Here is a 20,149-nt window from a genome sequence, read left to right as displayed (position 1 = left end):
CTTACCTTTTAAGTGCCTAACATGCTTTTTGCACAGTATATTACAGCATTATGTGTAATTTTATTATTTTACCATTTGTTTTTATAAATAAACTATCTTTATTTTAAAAAGTCTTAAATTCTTACTTTAATTGAGTTAATGTAAAAATGTTGTCATGAATTAATTATAATTTTTTTTTTTTTTAGTGTTAGGGTAGCCTAAGATTCACCGAAACAGAACATACAGTAATTAATAAAACACCACATAAAAAAAGATCAAATGCTGTCCACAGAATCAGATTACAGTTACTTTTATGGATTACACCATTACATAAAATTATTCACACAATGGTGGTAAATTATTCATAATTTATTGGTTTTGATATATGCTGCATCTGCGTACAATGCGACCGACATCTCAAGCCAACATCCAAAAAAACAAAACAAAAAGATCTTTTTGGGTGTCATACCATTTAGCTTTGACTATATTCAAAGAATATTGAATGGCCATGTAAAGAATAGTGTTTTAAATGAGGGGACAAAAGCATCTCTCACTACCATGCATCATGCATGAGATGAATAATTATACAAGTTATTAAACACTGCTGATGAAGAGTTCAGATGCAAAAGCCTCTAAATGCCATTTGAAATTTTCTTCTTTAATGATGATTTTTATCAAACTTGTATATTTAAGTTCAGTAATTTCAACAATTAATAGGTAATTATCATTGCCATTTAAGTGAAATTACTGAACTTAAATATACAAGTTTGATAAAAAAATCATCATTAAAGAAGAAAATTCCAAATGGCATTTAGAAGCTTTTGCATCTGAACTCTTCATATATATTGTTGTGAAACACTATCTTCATATTCTGACAGTGACGCTTAATTATGGATCTAAACAAAAGTCAGGACAAAAATATTGAAACCTGCAAAGTAATTCATCATTGCTGTTTTCATGTTTACTATTGTTTAATAGAGGAATTCAGTCAGACAAATTAAGCCTAAAATATTTACTTGGAGACCCCTGCGATTTAAAGTTCATTTTTCAATAACAAAACATTTGCATTTTGATGGCCACATTGACATGCAGGTAAACAAATAACATATTAATATTTTTAGTGTTCAATATTCAATGTTCTATTTTATTTTGATTGTTTTAACTTTCAAATAATATATTATTTGTATATCATTATTTGTATATTTGCAGTCTATGACCCTGCCTGCCTTTACAGCGCTGCACTCGTTTTTCACAGAATGAAGGTAAGATACGGATTTTTGAACTGACTTTTGTTATGACATCCGTTTCAAAAATTCTAATGATAACTTTCGTTAACTCTACTATAAGTAAATCCACTTCAATAACTAATATCTTCGACAGCAATAATGAGATAGAAATATAAAAAGCAACCGCAAAAACAGAAGTTCAAAACAAAATGTTAAAGATGGGTGTGATTGTGCATTTATATTGTTCAATAAAGTTTTTTGTGGGGCGCGCATAGGGGGGCGCGCCTGCATCTTCAGTCATACCATACACGCCCCCTTCCGTGCTTCATTCCCCAGCCTAGATCCCCCCTCGTGCATCACTCAGAGTATTGAATTGAGTTTCAGGTAACTAACAAGGTAATGCTACAGTTGTTATTAATGACGAGTACTATTCGAATTTTGTTGCCAAGTTGCAATTTGACAATAATGTTATCTTGTTTAATGGTTAAAAAAATGATAGCTGATTTCTTCTACTTAATAGTAGTATTGTTTGTATCTTATGCTGCAATCAGAATGTTACGCACAGAGAGCATAAATATTAACTTATCTACTAGTAAGTGAATATTTTATTGTGGCGTTTCCTAAAACAAACACTCCACTGAATGTGCAAGTTTCGGTTCTGTTTGAAAGTGGTCGTTCACACAGAACTTATTTTGTCATTCCTAGGCGCTGCTTTTCCGTCGTTGTTTCCACATCCACGTGCTAGAGCTTGGCGATACGTTGTCGTATTTTGCAGCGTCTCGCTCATGTGTTCTGAAATCGCGCTGCTAAAGTTAAAAGTTGTTCTACTGTTTAAAAAAAAAAAAAAAAAAAAAAACCGCGCGAGAGAACTTCCAAGCTAGTGTGACCAGACAGACACTTGGACCCCCATTTACACCTGGTATTAACATGCGATCTGTATCCAGATAAGTTATCCGGATAATAAGTACCGATTCCATTTACACCTGGCCACATAAAACGGATATAAATCCGATCTTCAACTCCCGCGTTATATGCAGATTTAATGGATTGCACGCCACCAAAAGCAACAGATATGAACTGCATTTTATTGATCATCAGCTAATTTCCAAATCAAGACATCAATAAGAGAGAGTGGCAACAGCCCCTAACATTTTACAACCAATTGTGAATATCCACAACTAAATGATGGCTATGTTTTAGAGACCCACATGAATGTATACATGGATCCGGGCAGCCCTTCAGAATCTCACTGGCTGAGCGAGATGGAAAAAAGTAAAGGAAGACAAGGGGAAAAAAGAAAGATGAATAAAAAAAATGGTAACAAGAAGAAAAGAGTGAGAAATAACACATCCAGACTTCCAGGTAAGCAAAAATCAATGATATCTAGAATACATATTGTCAACTTTGAATAAAAACAAATGAAGTTAATTTGCAGATCCAGTCAAGTAAACTAAATATGACATAACATTTGCCTCTCATAGACCTGACGAAGATGAATGTTGCATCAGTTACGAGGCAGAAGCCAGAATGTGAATTGAAGGAAAACTGCTCAGAAACAGGCTTCCGTAAAGATGAGAGAATGAAAAGATACTCAAACATCTTTGCTCAAAACACAGATGTTTTTCAAGAGGTCAGAGATAAGAAACAACTAGTTGTTCGTTGTGGAAACATGTCAGGTTCTCTTCACAGAGTAAAGTATGACACTGGTAAGTTTTGTGTAGATTTGTTTTTTACATGGTGTGAGAAAATTAAATTGCATGTTTAGTTTTTAAAAGTTAAATTGAACAAATTTTTGTCTGTTTAAAAGGTGAATAGACCATACATATTTTTTAAAATATGTACCTGAGCACTAGTGTATTGTGATTTTCAAATATTTGAACAAACCTACATGTATTATTTCAGTAGCACTTTATTTTACAGTCCTTTTCCGCATGTACATCCTATCTACACCCATTTCTATGTTCTAGGGCTGCAACCAAGTGCGTAACTTTGGGTGTACCATTGGGGGGGTTAAACTCGCACCATATTTATTAATTTATTTATTGAATAATTTTCTTTTGTAAATGATAACATGCTTATTTGCCGTTCCTGTATTAGAAATACATTGTGATACTTTTATTCCCCACTTCTGAGGTGGGAAAGGGTTCCGAGCCCCACCTGTCCCCAATCAACCCAACAAAATGTTAAGAAACTAGGCTTTAAGTTTAACTGTTAAAATGTATTTTATTAACATCACATTGTAAAAACTTAATATCCAATAACAGCATTAAAAACTTTCAAATAGAGGACAAAGAAAGTGCAATTATATTATCACTTTGCATGAAATGCGACTCAAAAGTAGATAGAAAAATTGTGTTTGCATTTATATAGCCTCTAATAACATAAAATTCAGAAACTGAGAAAATTGTGGACTAACGTTGTGCTTTGATTCATTTTGTCACTTTGCAAACTCCATGCTAAAAGAACAAAAAATAAAATCATAATAATAATATTATTAAATTGAGCTGAAGGTGGCAAATTCCTAATAATGTACGTATAAGATACCTAAAATACGTTGCGCATAGCCTACAGCAAAGGTGTTTTAACAACAAAACACATCCACTTGCACATATTTGACAATCGAAATATCAGATCCTAATATAGCTAGCAAATTGTGAAATTCTGAATAAAAAAATAAATAAAAGCAGGTCATCAGTCATTCAGCTGTTGTGGCTGCGGTGTGACAAGCAAGGACTACGATCTCCATGGGAACCATAAAATGATACTACGATCAATAACGGTCGCCTTGAAAAACTTTTAAACTTACCGGTACGTGTGAAAAGGTTAAGTAAGGTTTACATTTAAATGTGTCTTTGTTTTGTTTTGAGTGTATGGTCAATAAATAAAGGAATTAAAAAGATGGGCACAAAACCTGTTTGTCGTGCCCCACTCGTCTCTATTCCCCACCAGTGGGCCGCGCCCACGCGCCGCACTTTGAGAAACAGCTAACTTAGCAATGGGGTACCTCCGTTTGGTCAGGATTTTTCCTTTTTTGGAGCCGACCAACAATTAAAAAATCGTTGTCTGGCTGCCTTTCAATGTCCTTTCCATCTTTCTATCCGTTAGCATGCAACTTCAGCTATTTCCTCAAACCATTCATCCCAGCGACTGCGCAACATAAACAAACTTGGTAGAGAAAGCGGGTTGGGTAATACCAAGTCGGTGCGGTGGGCAGAGGGTACATTAAAATATGATACTATCTATCTTGTTGGCAAAATGTATTTAATATTAATTCGGAATCTGAATGATTCGGAATCTATTCTAATCTGAATGATGTGATGATATTCGGGGGGTTATATTAGCTGGGTCTGATTTTTGAGGGGGTCATAACCCCCCTAACCCCCCCGCAAATTACGCCTATGGCTGCAACTAAGGATTATTTTGATAATCGATTAATTCGGACGATTAATTTTTCGATTAATCGGATAAAAAAATTATATTCCATTTTTTTGTTTATTATAACAAAATAAAACCATAAAAACCACACTCTTTTGTGTGTTAAACAATCTACTTAATACAGACAACTTCATTATAAAGAAAAACAACAAATAAAAAATATATATATATGACCATAACCTATGACAAAAATGATATTGTAAACTAGATTAGTGGATAACTCAGCAAAACTTGGCCTAGAAATATCACAAGTGCACAATAATTGTATAAAATCTGAACATTTAGTGAAAAAAACATTCCTTAGTGGGGAACAAATAAGAGACAATAAGTGTAGCACTAACTCTGGTAAAACGTACACATTGCTCTTTGTATTGTTGTTATACATTCGTGAAAAACATAGTAAAAATCAGATGCACAACTGTTTTAAATGTAAAGCACAGCTGTTTAGTGAGGAAGCAAAATATAATAGATAGGACAGAACAAGAAAGGCTATTAATAAGCTTTCATTGCGCAAAAGTATTATGACATGATCATGAAAGAGCTGCACAAAGTGCTTATGCGCATCGCGAGCGCTGAATGATGCGCTTGAAGCAACACGGAGTCACAGGGCGGCGCGCAGCTCTTCAGTGTCCGCCGCATTAAAGTTAAAAGCACGCACCAAGGAAAGAGAAAGACATACTGACTGTGTATTATACAGTATCTATGCAATAGTTTATTAAGCATTTTCTTTTAAGAGTTTTAAATTTCAGTTAGGCTACTGTGCACGTGAAGAACAATTATACTGCGCCGACACTACTATAGTGTTGTGATCTAACAGACACTCAGTAGAAAGTGATTAAGTTACAGCAATAAAAGTCTAGCGAGATCGAAAAACCATCATAGACCTTTGTTGGCTACTTCACATTTGTACATGAATACTAGTATGAAGTTCCTTACATTCTCCCAGACTCCCACTGGTTATTTTAAAAATTAAAGTAACAAATTGTTGGTCCATTGTCACAATAACAAATTGTTGCTAACTTCAACTTCGTCCCATATCAAAGTGCGCACCTGAAGCGCTCGGACCGGTCTAGCCTGCGGAGGATTGTTCTTGTCGCCTAGCAACTGTGACTGACAAGCTGACGACGACGAGCGGGAGTAACGACGTTTGCACTGGACTTTTTATATCCAACTGGTTTAAAATATTCAAATAGGATTGACAGCCTGTATAATTATATTCACCACGGTCCATTTATTTTAGACAATAAAAATAAAACCCTATTAAATCGCATCAAGGTACGATTAACATTTGAATATAGGCTATATATGTGCCTATGTTTTATCATTATTATTTTTTAGGCTATTTCATTACAATATTTACGTAGGTTAACATTCAATATTTGAACAGTGTACAGTGTAATCTGACTATTCAGGACGCAGCCTCTAGCATTAAACCAGCTCTTGCCAACTCTTGAGCCGAAAATACATGACTCGAAATATTTTTTTAGTGGTTAGCCTATGTGAATTGAAATTATGTGATTTTATATATATTGCCCCTCATTTAAAGACAGGAAAATATAAAACATAAAATTTCCCGTAAAATATAAAACAACAAAATGACAATAGCCTGTCTCCATAGCTGTTTACTCAGTTTCATTAAATGAATGATCAGGGTGGCAGCTGTACTCTCGCTCCGTTGCTTGGCGCCAGGAGCAGTAATAGGGAACACATGGTTGCGCAATTAGGAAATCCCACGAAGGCTACATAAAAGCGTCCTTCGAAGGCCAAATAGGCTGCATCCTTCGAAGTCTACAGCCTTCGAAGTACGCAGCCTTCACATTGGGACACAGCTTGCATGTGCGCCTCATGAAGCGCATGTAAGAAGCGCATGTTCCATGTAAACAATCCCCGTGACGTAATCAGACCAACTAATCGATAATGACATTCGTTGACAACGATTTTCATAATCGATTGTAATCGATATTATCGATTAGTTGTTGCAGCCCTACCATGTTCTGTATCATGTTTCTCTGTCTTAAGGAGAGAAGTGTATTTCATGTAAAGGGAAGTGGTATAGTCCCCGTGAGTTTGAGGTGATCGGAGGGAAGGGGAGTCACAAGAGGTGGAGGTTTAACATCTATTACAAGCCATCAAAAGGCTTTCAACAAGTGCAACTACTGAAACTCATAAAGGTATGTATGTATGTATGTATGTATGTATGCAGTCTGGATGTTTGGCTGGCATAGGAGTAATTTACGGGTGCGACATGTCCCCACCCCCGCCACTTTTTTTTTAACATCTCACTACATGGATATGTCTAATGCAAAGGAAACCTATCCAGTTGATGTTCAAACGTGTTAAATAAGAGGCGATCTGGCACTTGTGTTGTTTTTGAAATCATGCTGAGTGTTTGTTGGCAGTGTTATCACACAGTCAGTGTAGATACTCTATTCTTTTCAGGGTAATCACAAAACAAACTGCACAGAAACTCATCCTTGGTCTTGATATACAATCATTGATGAACATTTTTGATTTTAATGAGGGTGAAAAACTCTTCAAGGGTGATTTAAAACTCAGAACTTCTGACACAAACAAAAGTTTTACTACCAGACCATTAGGGAATCCCATATTCTAATTGTAGATCTATGTCTATTCACTAACGTAAATAATCTCGAGACAAACAGTGAATTGCATTATACATATAGTAGATGTAAGAATGAAACTGTCACATTAAACATGAGTTCTCAATGTACCATAGAAATTGATTTCCGGACATCATAATTTTATTTTTTCCTGCAATTGTTATTGTACATGTCTGATATAGCACCCCCACACACACTCCTTTCCCACCTGCTTTTTAAAACAAAGTTATGCCACTGATGGATGTTTTAATTTTGTTACATTTTCTGAACATATTTAAACCTCATTTTACCGGTCCTCGTCTGATTAAAACAAACTCTTCTGTTTTTCTTAGAGCGGGGTTCTTCCAGAGTTCGGACACCTGAGGAAATCCTTTAGACGGGTATATATATTTTATATACTGTAGCTGAACAAAAGCAAACCATATTCATATTTTGTAGTTCAAACTGACAGCATTACAGATTTGTAATCTGTGAATTAATTTTTTTTACCTTGTTTGCCTTATAGATTTCATAACAAAAATGATGATCCATAGAGGAATGGCATGCTTTATTATCACTACCATTTTATTTGACCATAGGTGACGCAGAAAGATAAAAGGCATGCAAACTCTGTGCAAAATCTGACGAGGAAAAATGAATTGATAAATGCCTTAAAAGGTTTTCCAGAGTCCTGGAAAAGATTGTTTGCCAAGACTGTTTCAATACCTGTGTGTGGAATTGAAAAGGACACACTGCAGAGGGAAACAATCCGGCCGGGTGAGTATCTGTACATTTCTTGTCTTTTAAAACCCACTTATGGTTGCAAAATATATGGGAGAGCATTGCTATAATTTGACTATATCAGATAAGGTGTCGGGTCAGAGTTCATTTTTTTAGGTGGAACCAAACTCGTGTCCGGGCCATTACCAGAAGCCATTGATTCTAGTTTTTGAAGTTATATACTCTAGTCACTCCCATTATAAAGATTGGAAGAGCCAGCACATTTTTTTAAAATATAACTCTGATTGTGATGGTCTGAAAGAAGAATGTCATGTGATCATCTGCATTAACTGAGCCTAAAATGATTATGGCTTTTGCTTGTTTTCTACCACAAATACTTAGACAGTTCTTCAGGTGAATCCGAATCTGTTGCCGGAAGAGTCAAACTGGTAAGGTGTCCGTTTACAGATAAATTGAAAAACAACATTATTATATTATTGTGTATTACATTGTATTATAATGTAAATGAGATTAGCATATACATGATGTATCGTCTAAAATATTATTAGGAGATGTGTATTAATAGTATTGTTGTTGTTGAAGGGATGTCATAAAAGCTGCAAACTCTGCCTATAGTTAAATCAATAGCTATAATAACAATAAAAGAAGTAACAAAAGCTTAAGTTCTGTGGTAGTAATTTTGTGGTAGTAAAAAAAAAACTTTAACTTTATCCTTAACCCTCAGTTACTGAAATGTACCACAGTTATTGTGCCCAACGGCTGTGCCCCGACATTAAGGATTACTTATATCTTATTCTTTCTTTTTCATAACAGAACAGGAGAGAATCTGTGGTGCCAGCTGAAACAGTCAGTAAAAATACCACAGATTCAGTTGGATCTACTGCCAGTGAAAAGGGTTAGTGAGCTCTGCAAATTTCCGTATGTATATGTGTATATATACATATATATTAGTGCTGTCAAACGATTAAAATATTTATCGCACATTTTTATCTATTCTAAATGTCTCTTGATTTCTTTTTGTCCCGTTATTTTTTTTTTTCTCATTTTAATGCTCTTATTGACATGGAAAAGTGGATCGGCTTGCTTTGTGCAAATGTTTTTTTATTGAACGACATTTGCATATACTGCTTTCGTACTTCATTGACTACCAGCTTCCTCCTTGGAGCTGGGCTTGCCTTGTGCCATTTAGGAGGAGCTAAACTGAGCCCAAAACCCCCTCTTCCATGCTGTACCTGTCCCACAATATCCCTAATTTGAAGGGCAGCCTTTGGCTTTACTACAGAATTGATAATGAATTGTGTTTGTATTGTTACATGAATCATACTACAGTGAAATGCACACTCTTTGTCCAGATTCACATCCTGTAGATCCTTCAGAACCTGGAGTCTCTCCTATCGTAGAGGAGGCCGTCCAGACCACAGGTGACCCAGCCGGAGCGGGTCAGCTCGACGTCAGCGCTTCCCCTGCTGAATGGCAGAACCCTGTTGCTTCTGAAGAGACTCAGGGAACAAGACAGCTGCAATTATATGAACTTCTGGAAAAACAGTTTAAGAGCATCAACACCACCCTGCAATCAATCGATTTGTCTTTAAAGAAGCTGGTGGAAAAGCATGACACACTGCCACAATACATCAGTATAACACCGGCTGTTATAGAAAATCCTCAGATTCAGTCCTTAGTCAAGCAGGAGTAAGTCACAGATGTTGTAAGGACTTGATTGGTATTGGATGGGCTAAGGTTTGCGATTAAACAAAAGCAGGCCAGTACTGATGAAGTAGCAGAGTGGTCTGAGAGGCTGTGATTAGATATGAATCTTCATTAACTAATAGTGTATTATTATATATCTTTTTAATGTGCATTGGCCAAGAAAATAAACATCTCTTTTGATAATCATTTACTGTTTTTGTTACATGACAACATTTGTAATGCCACATTCTTGTTGTATTGACATTATTTTCTGTCACTGCTTGAGGACAATACATAGGTCATAGTCATTGTCTATTTTTCACTCCATTTCTGGCCTGTAAACCTTTTTCAAAACTTAAAGCTTTAAGCCAATGTTGTCTTGACAACCATTGCTTTTGTAGTTCATTAGTCTTTTTTTATTTCATTTTTAGTTCTACTGAAATTTGAATTGATTCATTTTGCATACTAACTCAGTTCAAATTCAGGAATAAAAGACATAGGGGGTGCTTCTCAATATCCCTTCTCGTCTCCTCGCTCCTCCGTCCTCCCTCCTATGACCCGGAAACCGATCGAGCTCAGCCATCTTGAAGGACATCTCAATTCTCTAATTGCACCGTGAGGAGTCGAGGATCGAGGAGATAGGAGGCTTCCTGAGGAGTCATAAGCGAGGATACACAGGTGCATCCTACGCGGAACTGTTATATTGACTAAACGTGACGCACGTGTCAATTCTCCTCCCCCTTCACATCGGTCACAATCATTTTAATTTATACTTTACCTTTGCAGTTTATATAAACCACACATCTCAAATATTTCAACAGTATAGCCTATCTTTATTATTATTTATTATGAATTTATTAAATAACCAAACTTCAACATCATAAGGGCAGATCCTTTTAGCGCTGCTGATGACACTGTGGAGTGACGCTCGAGTGATCAAGTACTCCAATGGATATAAAAAAGCTTTTATTCGATTCCTCTGTCCTCCTTTCCTTTCCTCGCTTCCTTCCCTCGCGTCCTACAGGGGGTGGAGCTGAGACGCAAGGAAAGGAAGCAAGGAAAGGAAACGAGGATGCACAAATAAGAAATGAGAAGCACCCCGGGTGTTTTTCACCTTAAAGGGGTGGTTTAATGCCCTTTTCACAGGATGTAAAATAAGTCTCTGATGTCCCCAGAGTGTGTATTTGAAGTTTTTAGCTCAAAATACCCCGCAGATATTTTTATATTATACGTTAAAGTTGTCACTTTTTGAGGGGGGAGGGGGAGCAAAAACACGTTTCTTTTGTATTGAATTTTTTTCTTTTTTTGTATTGAATAGTCTTTCAGTGACTCATAAGGTTAGCGCTGCTGGAAGGTGTGGTTGGGTAGAGCATGTAAAAAAAAAGTGATTTGAAAAGTGTATGTCATCTGTGTGTGCGCGTGTGTGTGTGAGAGAGAGAGAAAGAGAGTGCTAGAAAAACAGACAAAGTTGTGGACACAGCAAGGTGAGTTCATTAATGCTATATTGGTAGTAATTCCAATTTAATGTTTTGAATATTTTCTGGTCTGATGTTTTCTCTCTTTTTTTTTTACTTCGTCTCAAACTGCAAAACAGGAATGAGTCCTGGAAGTAACTTTCATTTGCTTCACTTTCGTGAAGTAACTTTCACTTTTGTTTCAGTGTCAATACTCGTTTTGAACATTCATTAGATCTTAGTCTCATTATTAACTGTAACGTCTTAATTATTTCTTAAATGACTTGGGTAACTTCTGCAAACAGAACAGCCTGGAGATAATTCATTAAAATAATGTTGACAATATGATGGTTTGATGATGATTTCCATGTAAAAAAAAAGTATAATCAATGTTTAGTGTGTTTGAGAACCACAGGTCAAGACATGGAGTCTGAGTCTGAATCAGAATCTGAATGGAATCCGGAGAGCAGCACAGACTCTCACAGTCTGAGTGAGAGCGACAGAGAAAAGAAAGGCAAACGAGGTACGGAAAGAAAGATGAGGAAACAAACGTGTAAGCAAACAAGACCATCCTCTTTGGCCAAGCCAAAGACCCCATTGAGGTTTCCAAAATACATAACATTAAAAAATATATATTTACTGAGGAGAGATTGTAAAGATTTTAAAGAGATCATTAAAAAAGATTTGAGACACAATTAACACTGCTCTGTCTCTTATATGGGCAATCTGAATCTCATTAATGCCTCACATCTGTCCTTTATTTCAGACTCCAGACAGAATTTGAGACAAATAATTGAAAACAAACGTGAACTTCCTGTCACATGTGGAGATAAAGATGGTGTCCTTTATGTGGAGAAATATGATAACCGTAAGTATAGACACTTAAAGTAGTTATGAGTCTCTTGTTGAAGACAAACATTATTCTGAAAGTTCAGTACACACCCAGATGCTCTAAACATAAGTCTGCAAGGCAATCCAGAATAAACTGTACATCAACTTCTGTTTTCAGTGCAGGCGTGCATATTCAGTGAAGGCGAGTGGCTCATGCCCACTGAGTTTGAGGAATTTGGAGGGAAAAAAAGGAACAAAAAGTGGAGGAACAGCATCTTTTACAATGGCACTCCACTCCAGTACCTCATTAAGGTGCATAAGAACAGCTTCATTACTCACAGTTTCAACCAATGAACACTTAAGTTCAGTTATGATTAGCATTCAGTAATTGTTAATATGGCCATGGGGATTTATTTCGGATGTGCCAATACACATAGTGACGTGCCAGATAACATGTCAATTAATGTTAATACTGCTACTGGTGTATTATTAAATCCAAATGTTAGGGTGTCAGTTTAATTGAAACATTAATAATGTATATGTGTTGATTAGAAGCTGAGCACATCTTTGTCTTTTCTATCTGTTAGGATGGTCTTCTGTCGCCCTTTCTGAACCGGAAGAAATTTCCGGTTCAGAATGAACAGGTTTGGCTGTTTTTATACCTAACTACTTTGGAATATTTGTATTTGACATGTAAGATGTGTATATAGAATAGCCTACTCAATGATATAAATGAAAACATGATTTCAGGCCTATGTGATTGACACTGTAGCCTATGTTTCACTTCAGCTGAAATTGCACTTTACTATTATATATATATTGCAATTTGCAGCCATTTGCTAAAATCATTTAAGTTCCATGTGATATTTCAGTTTTTCTTTTTTAATAAATGTGTTTTTTTCTGTCAATATGGGATGCTGTGTGTACAATAATGACGGAAAAAACTAACTCAAATGATTTCAGCAAATGGCTGCAAAATAACAAAGAGTAAAAACTTTAAGGGGGTCTGAATACTTTCTGTACCCACTGTATATGTTGTGAAATATCTTGTATTTTCACATTATATGTTCATGTCTATCGCACAGACTGACTCTCCTGGATCCTCCCCAATTACTGACCGGCTCAGAAAAAGGAAGGTTAGATCCTGATGTAATGACTAATTGTTGTTGATGACAAATATATTTTGTGAAAAATCTTATATGTATTTTCACACAATATGCTCATGACTGTCACACAGAATGACTCTCCTGGATCTTCCCCAATTACTGACCGGCTCAGAAAAAGGAAGGTTAGATCCTGATGTAATGACTAATTGTTGTTGATGACAAATATATTTTGTGAAAAATCTTATATGTATTTTCACACAACATGCTCATGACTGTCACACAGAATGACTCTCCTGGATCTTCCCCAATTACTGACCGGCTCAGAAAAAGGAAGGTTAGATCCTGATATAATGACTATTTGTTGTTGATGTGTAACCCCTCCACCCGGGTCCCACTTGCCCCGCTCCGAGCGGGCCTCGAACCCCGGCCTCCGGTATGAGAGTCAGGCGCTCTAACAAGGAGGCTAAAGACTGCAGCCTCTAGCGTCTGTCGCTAGTGCCTATTGAGATCAGGGGAGTGAGGTTTACTCGCACAGCATCTACTAGCTGGCCTTCGTTACAGATGACTAATATGTTCTTAAAAATCTTGTATATATTTTCACACTATATGTCCATGTCTGTTGCACAGAATGACTCTCCTGGATCCTCTCCAATTACTGACAGGCTCAGAAAAATGAAGGTTAGATCCTGAAGGTTGTCTTTTGTTGGACGAGAGGTTATTAAATGCTTTTCATGTTTGTAAAGCTGTTTGACACATGTTATAACAGTTTAAGTAATTCAATCTCACAGTGCTTTCAGATGTAGCTGCGTTTACAGAGCCGTACATCAGTGACACCTGTGCATACAAAATAATTGAAGCCCTTGCAATTCCAAAATCGTGTTAAGCCATCGTGTTTTAAGTGGGATTACATGGAAATTGCGATTAATTGTGCAGCCCTAGTCCGTAAGCTCAAACATGCTCTGGAGCAGGCTTATTTTAATTTAAACAGGAACTTTTTTTTTTAGGTGGAGGCGTCTCATCGCAAAATCTTTACAGTTCACTGAAGCGTTCACTCCCTAAAAAGTCCTACACTGCACCATGAAACCCAAGGAGCATCAATGCTCACTATAGCTGCGTTTCCACGAAAATTACCCGCAACTATTTGTCCCAGGAACTTGTTTCCCAGACCTATTGCTGTCAGCGTTTCCATCGCGGTCTAAAGTACTGTGAAGATTAAGCAAAAAAGTCCAATGGCGTAGAATGCATGTTACTTTCCAGTTTCTGCTGGATTTCGTCCTCCTCTTATAATCTTAATAGTCTAAACCTCGTCATCGGTCCATCATTCGTATTTTTTTAAACTGCATTGTTGATTTGAATAACAAACAACTTTGAAAAATGGTGGTTGAAATAAAATGCTGCATGGAGTCACCCAATCAAAATGCTGCGTGAACTCAACCATCAGTATGTTCGAAGTCCCAACCCCAAAAGTTCCTAAACTTTGAAAAAGTATTACCCAAGGCAACCTTCCAGTCTCTCCCTCTTGAAACCAACATGGAAGTGACTCGCAATTCATCGACTGGCCACTAGAGACCCTGAAAAGACAAGAGAAAAGTGTTTTTTACAGGAGACAAAAAAGTGTTTACAGCCTGGTGCAAAAAGTTGTTTTGGTCTATATAGATATATGTTGCCCTTCATGACAGCTGTGAGGGGGGTGATTTTTTTTTTTTTTTGTAGCTCATCCATTTAAATTATATTAAGCCTTTTCTGCATAATTAAGGGCGTGGCCACTTGAGTGACAGGTGGATTGGAGCTGCTCTCACTACTAGCCATTTGTCTGCGGTCTTTTAGCCGTAAAGTCACCTCAACTAATCCCGCTTTTTTGCCCATTTTCGGTTAATCGGGAGTGACGCGCTACGAAGATGGCATCGGCCAGTTACGCCCACTTTGGGCTTCAAAAATGCTCTTCAGAAACAGACGTCAGGTGATGCCAGGGGACACTACGTCCTTATTTTTTTTAGTCTATGGTACTACCTCACGAGCAGGGACTTTCTGAGGTTGATTTTTTTTTTTTTTTTTACTCTGAACCACATAAATTGTGTAAACCAACTCACTACACATAATGACACAAATAGATGTATTGAAAAAAACAAATCGTAAATTTTATTTCAGCATAAACATACATCACTAGACACAGGTAGTGATCATAGTGACATAATCTAGCTAATATTTCTAATTAATGTATGGCTAAAATGTTGAAGGTATTTCTAACAAAGAATTTAACCATAGGAAAAACCATAGAAGTCAAATAGGTTGTACTTACTTTTTCGTGTGTGTGTGTGTATAGATACTGTATATAAAAGATCACATCATATGTTAAATATGTTTTCACTTAATGTCTGTCTGTTTCACAGAATGACTCTCCTGAATCCTCACCTGACAGGTTCAGAAAAAGAAAGGTTAGATTTGATTTTATATATATATATATATGAGGGAATTTAACAGCTGTCCTCATGTTCCACATCTCTGACATGCATCTTTTCTTTTTTTTCACAGTGCAGAAAACAGTTGCGCTACTCCAGCTCTGGTCCGTACATACTATGTGTTTGTATGTGTATATATATTTGTATATTTGACAACATATTTAACATATATACAAATATATGTATATTTGTTGTAGAATCAGAGGGGAGGATCAATGGCAGTGAAGATGGGGATGTTCACAACGATGATGTCAGTGACGTTTTTGACATGAGCGTATTTGAAGATCAAACCCTACCTGTCACCTGCGGTTCTGGCTCTGGCATCCTACACAAATATCGCTTTGCCACAGGTGTGTGAGTGGGCATATTTCTTACATTAATGACTACAAATGTTAAGAAATTGTATGTTGGTCATAAATGCTTTACATTTATAAATACAATGGCTCCAAAAAGTTTAAGCACACCTAAAATGTCTGATTGATGTTGCATTCGATACAATTATGAAACCAAGTGTCATAGCACAATCTAGCACAAACATACTTTATTACTTTATTTTTTACATATTATTCAGGCAAAAACATGTTTAGTCAAACATATCCATACATACTTAATCTAATTAACTGCACCTATGGTAGAGTATATATACACTAAAAATCACCAAAATGCCAGCTTATTAAAAGTCACTGAGCTAAGGTAGTCTGTCTCAATTGCAGGTGTCACTTAATTTTATATTTTGTGTCTATGGCAATGACATTCAGATATTTTAAATACATTTTTGTGATGATGCATAACTATAAAAATTAAAAAAGATTCTTAAACTATGGTACAGAGTGTGGTTCAATGTTGTTATCTCAGGGCATTGTGGGAGATGCATAAGGACCAAAGACTTCTGGCTGAGCCCTGAGGATTTCACCATATTGAACAAACCAGATGGAACATGGAGGAAAGACATTGTGACCTATGGGATTCCTCTAGGAAAACTAATAATGGTAAAAATGACAGAGAATTCACATTTAAATCTCTTTGAAATAAATTCACTCACCATTCTCACATTCTTTCCAGAAAAGAGTTTTGGAACCGCATATGATAAACTGTGATTGTGAGATTTGTAAAGGACCAGATCTTTTCCTAGTAAGACTTCCTCATCATCTCCCAATTACCATGTCAGAATATCAGCATGACCACCAAACTTTTCAGAATTTTTGAAATGTTTTATTTCTTTATGAACTTTTGTCCCAGCAGAATGATGACGTGTGTTTCGTGTGTGACTCTGATGATGGAGATCTGGTGTGTTGTGACGAATGTCCACGAGCTTTTCATTCACACTGTCACCTACCAGCTGTAGATGGAGACTCACCTGGGTGAGAGAGAGAGAGAAAACCTTTACCTGGTTTAGATAAGATAAACAGTTGACTTGTGTAATATTGTGTGTTTTGTCTGTACTGAAGCCAGTGGAGCTGCACATTCTGTGTGATAAAGAATATGGAGGACTTCAGTCGAAAGACCCAACAGGACGTTTTGAGCAGTCCAGTCTCTCAGTACACACGGGTAAAAAAGATGTACTTCCTGTCTCCCTTTAAGCCTGTCTTAGGCATCTTACATTATGGACTTTGCAGTTCACGTCTGCAGTCCTCATGCCTCCTGCTGCAGGATTAAGGTATGTTCACACAGGTGATCAGGGAGCCTTCAGCATCTTTCTCCTAGTGTTTTTCAGAGTTCTTAGAAAGGTCTCTTTAGTGTCCTTAAAGGTACACTCTGTAACTTTTGGCCTCTATATAGAAACAAAACTGCATGCATTTTGTGGAATAACATGTATTTGGTTGTGCTTTGCGTGAATGTGCAGATGACTATGGTTCTTTCTCACATATATATATATATATATATATATAAAGAAAGAGAGAGATTATCCTAGTGCTCATAAAATATTCACTACTAATGAAAGATATAATCAGTTTATATGGAAAGGATCTCAAGCTATTAGATGAAGATGTTACTGTAGCTTTACTTTTTAACAGACACGGTACTTCCTTGAAAATAAATTCCAGCACAAAAACCATCATGAAATGACTCTTCACTATAGATAATGCTCTACAATGAACTCTGTTGGATAGCTACATATGGCAGCTTATCTTTTCAATAAAATACCGTACTCGGCTGTTGAGTAATAAAAACACCATCTCTGCGTCACTTTTACAATATTTCCAATCCCTTAGTTCTCACTATCTCCAAAAAGCCAAGCCAATGTTGATTCTCATTTTATTAAACCCTCTGTCACACTTCTCCATTTACGGATATGACGAATGACTTATGTACGCAATTTACCGCGAAAACTATTCAGACTAAAATATAAACACTTGTTTTTGTCCTCTAACCAGATGTACTGTTATGATGAATTGACAATGGCATTAATGTATTTTAAGATATGTATTTTGCTTTCAGTTAAAACAGCTCTACATGCATTTTTTGTCTGGGACTACACTTGAGCCTTGTCTGTGAAACCAAGCATTGGTGTCTTTTATGAACTGTTCCACAGGTGCAATAACTGTTTATGGTTCATCGAACGAACATGAAAAACATTGTTTAAAGCCTTTCCAGTAGATCTGTAACGTTTTTTGGGGGGTATTTTATAAATGTATCTTTAAAATACAGCATCCTGAAAAAGGGACATTTATAATTTTTGGGTGGGTTGAGTAGGATATTTTTAGCCAGATGGCATTTACACCTTCATCCAGTTTGACTGTTTTTTTGTTGTTGTTTTTTTAGTGATCTGATCACAAAATGCAAATTGCCGATCCCTGGCTAAATGCAAATTGCCACTTACATATTACATACGGTTGCATTAAATGAAACCTGTCTGAAAACAGTGCTGTGTTTGGTGAGAGAAATTAGAAAAACAAGATTCTAAGCGTAATCCGAGTGAAATAAGTAATATTTTTGATCAGGTGAGTCAACCATCGTAGTGCAGTTTTGGAAGCAGAAAAAGTAAAGCAATAACCTCATTACATGTTACTTGCATTGCTGAGTGGAGATTATAAAAGCTAATTTGCATTTTCACCTTCATTAAATGAGATCAGCATGTGTTATAGTGATCTAATTTGAGTGGGTCTTGAGTGCATTTACACCTGGCTTTCAATGTTGTCAAGTGTGATGATCCGATCATGACACTGTGACAGATGATGCACATAGAGTACACTGTTTTAACACCGTTTTTTTTTTTTTTTTCCAGCACTGCCAGTGTTTGCTGTTAAAACTGCTGCATGACTGCATGACTGACCCCTGCAGTAATGTAAATCTCTTCTTTATCTGTCTTTATTTGTCATGAAATGATTTGTCTGTCATTATTTAAAGGTCTTATATGTGATGTAAAAAACATGTGACGTCGGGACTGGTGTTCAGGTTCCAGGATACAGTAAGAATTTTTGTGGACCCATGATGCTGGGCAGAGTGAAGCTGGAGCTGGAAAATAACGATTATCAAACAGTGCAAGAGTTTGTCTCAGATATTAGACAAATTTTCAACAACTTTTGCATCTCCAGTGCAGTGAGTTTTTTTTTTTTGTTTTTTTTTTCAAATGTTGAAAGAGTTATTTTTTTTCTATGTTGCCTTTTATATATATATATATATATATACTCACTTTCTCTCTCTCTCTCTCTCTCTCTCTCTCTCTCTCTCTCTCTCTCTCAGTATAATGACTCCAGCAGAATGACCTCTAGACTTAAGGAAGTATTCGAGAAGGAGTTTGAAACTGTCTTTAAGCTCCTATAACATCATATGCAGTGGGTTGATTTGTCAAAACAGAAGTTTCTATCGGGTCTTTCTCTTCCAGGTCTTCTGCAGTCTAAAGTTACGTTCACACTCACACTGCAATTTAAAGCAATAAGAGGACATTCATTTTAATAACTGATAGTTGACGATTTGAATGACAGCAACAATGGCCATCGAATTTTTTTTGTTTGTAAATAAATGGATACCATTGTTAAAAATGTGGACCGATTTAAAAAAAAAAAGTTTTTACATTTTAGAAATTCTTCAAAGTTTTTTGTGTAAATGTCAAGTAGTACAGTAATAATAATTGTCTTTGCGTCGGTCAGAATAAATACAGATATTGGCATATACTATAAGATGACAGGTAACAAATAACTTATTATGTATGCTAATCAAACAAAATATCTCTCACAATGAAATATTTGGGTGAGCACATCTATTGTATCCTCTTATTGAATAATTCTCTTTCCATTGTTGAATGCCAAACAATCAGGCCAAGAACCAAATATTGCTTCCGGCAAGTTTTAAATGTACTAAATAGCATAGCAATGTTATAAATCTGTAATTAAAGTGGAAGTTTATAATGAAATACCTCTGTGTTCATGGTCCGTTCTTTATAATTTAATAGAATTTCTGCTTGTTTTTGCTGAACTTTATTCATTCAGATTAGTGGATTATATGTTTTCTGTTCTTATACTGTGGCGTAATCCATTTTGTCTCTCTATCACATTTGAGTTCAAATTAATAGGCTATATTAAATGAATTGGCAAAAAGAATGTTTTGGCAAAAAGATTTTTACAACCAATTCTGAATATACAAATCATGCTATATTAAATGATAATTTACCAAACCATGTGAGCTGGAGAA

General features: G+C 36.2%; 2 protein-coding genes across 15 annotated transcripts; both read left to right on the top strand.

Moving 5' to 3' along the window:
- Window positions 1–1,469: 1,469 nt before the first annotated feature.
- Window positions 1,470–9,874, top strand: LOC120490003 (uncharacterized). The gene is made up of 9 exons (XM_089128385.1): window positions 1,470–1,601; window positions 2,406–2,567; window positions 2,687–2,911; window positions 6,660–6,811; window positions 7,594–7,641; window positions 7,840–8,017; window positions 8,363–8,409; window positions 8,795–8,876; window positions 9,334–9,874. The coding sequence occupies exons 2-9, from the start codon at window positions 2,414–2,416 to the stop codon at window positions 9,672–9,674; spliced, it is 1,227 nt and encodes a 408-aa protein (XP_088984511.1). The 5' UTR covers window positions 1,470–1,601; window positions 2,406–2,413; the 3' UTR covers window positions 9,675–9,874.
- A 1,064-nt stretch (window positions 9,875–10,938) lies between these two features.
- LOC120489991 (nuclear body protein SP140-like protein) lies at window positions 10,939–19,871 on the top strand. 14 transcript variants are annotated; one of them, XM_089128374.1, is made up of 19 exons: window positions 10,939–11,151; window positions 11,519–11,644; window positions 11,888–11,989; window positions 12,131–12,264; window positions 12,540–12,596; window positions 13,038–13,088; window positions 13,190–13,240; window positions 13,342–13,392; window positions 13,686–13,736; window positions 15,449–15,493; window positions 15,591–15,621; window positions 15,715–15,867; window positions 16,373–16,506; window positions 16,580–16,648; window positions 16,757–16,878; window positions 16,966–17,065; window positions 18,744–18,803; window positions 18,914–19,057; window positions 19,202–19,871. In XM_089128374.1, the coding sequence occupies exons 2-19, from the start codon at window positions 11,545–11,547 to the stop codon at window positions 19,280–19,282; spliced, it is 1,536 nt and encodes a 511-aa protein (XP_088984500.1). In that variant the 5' UTR covers window positions 10,939–11,151; window positions 11,519–11,544; the 3' UTR covers window positions 19,283–19,871. The 14 variants fall into 14 exon arrangements, with proteins under 14 accessions (XP_088984500.1, XP_088984510.1, XP_088984499.1 ...); XM_089128373.1 differs by having other exon boundaries at window positions 10,940–11,151; window positions 11,537–11,644; XM_039687285.2 differs by having other exon boundaries at window positions 10,945–11,151; window positions 11,519–11,674.
- The last annotated feature ends 278 nt before the right edge of the window (window positions 19,872–20,149 follow it).

The sequence above is a fragment of the Pimephales promelas genome, chromosome 3 (assembly GCF_988280905.1).
Source record: "Pimephales promelas chromosome 3, fPimPro1.hap1.1, whole genome shotgun sequence".
Lineage (NCBI taxonomy): Eukaryota > Metazoa > Chordata > Actinopteri > Cypriniformes > Leuciscidae > Pimephales > Pimephales promelas.
Note: the sequence above shows the minus strand (reverse complement) of the source record. Positions and strands in the feature narration are given on the sequence as shown.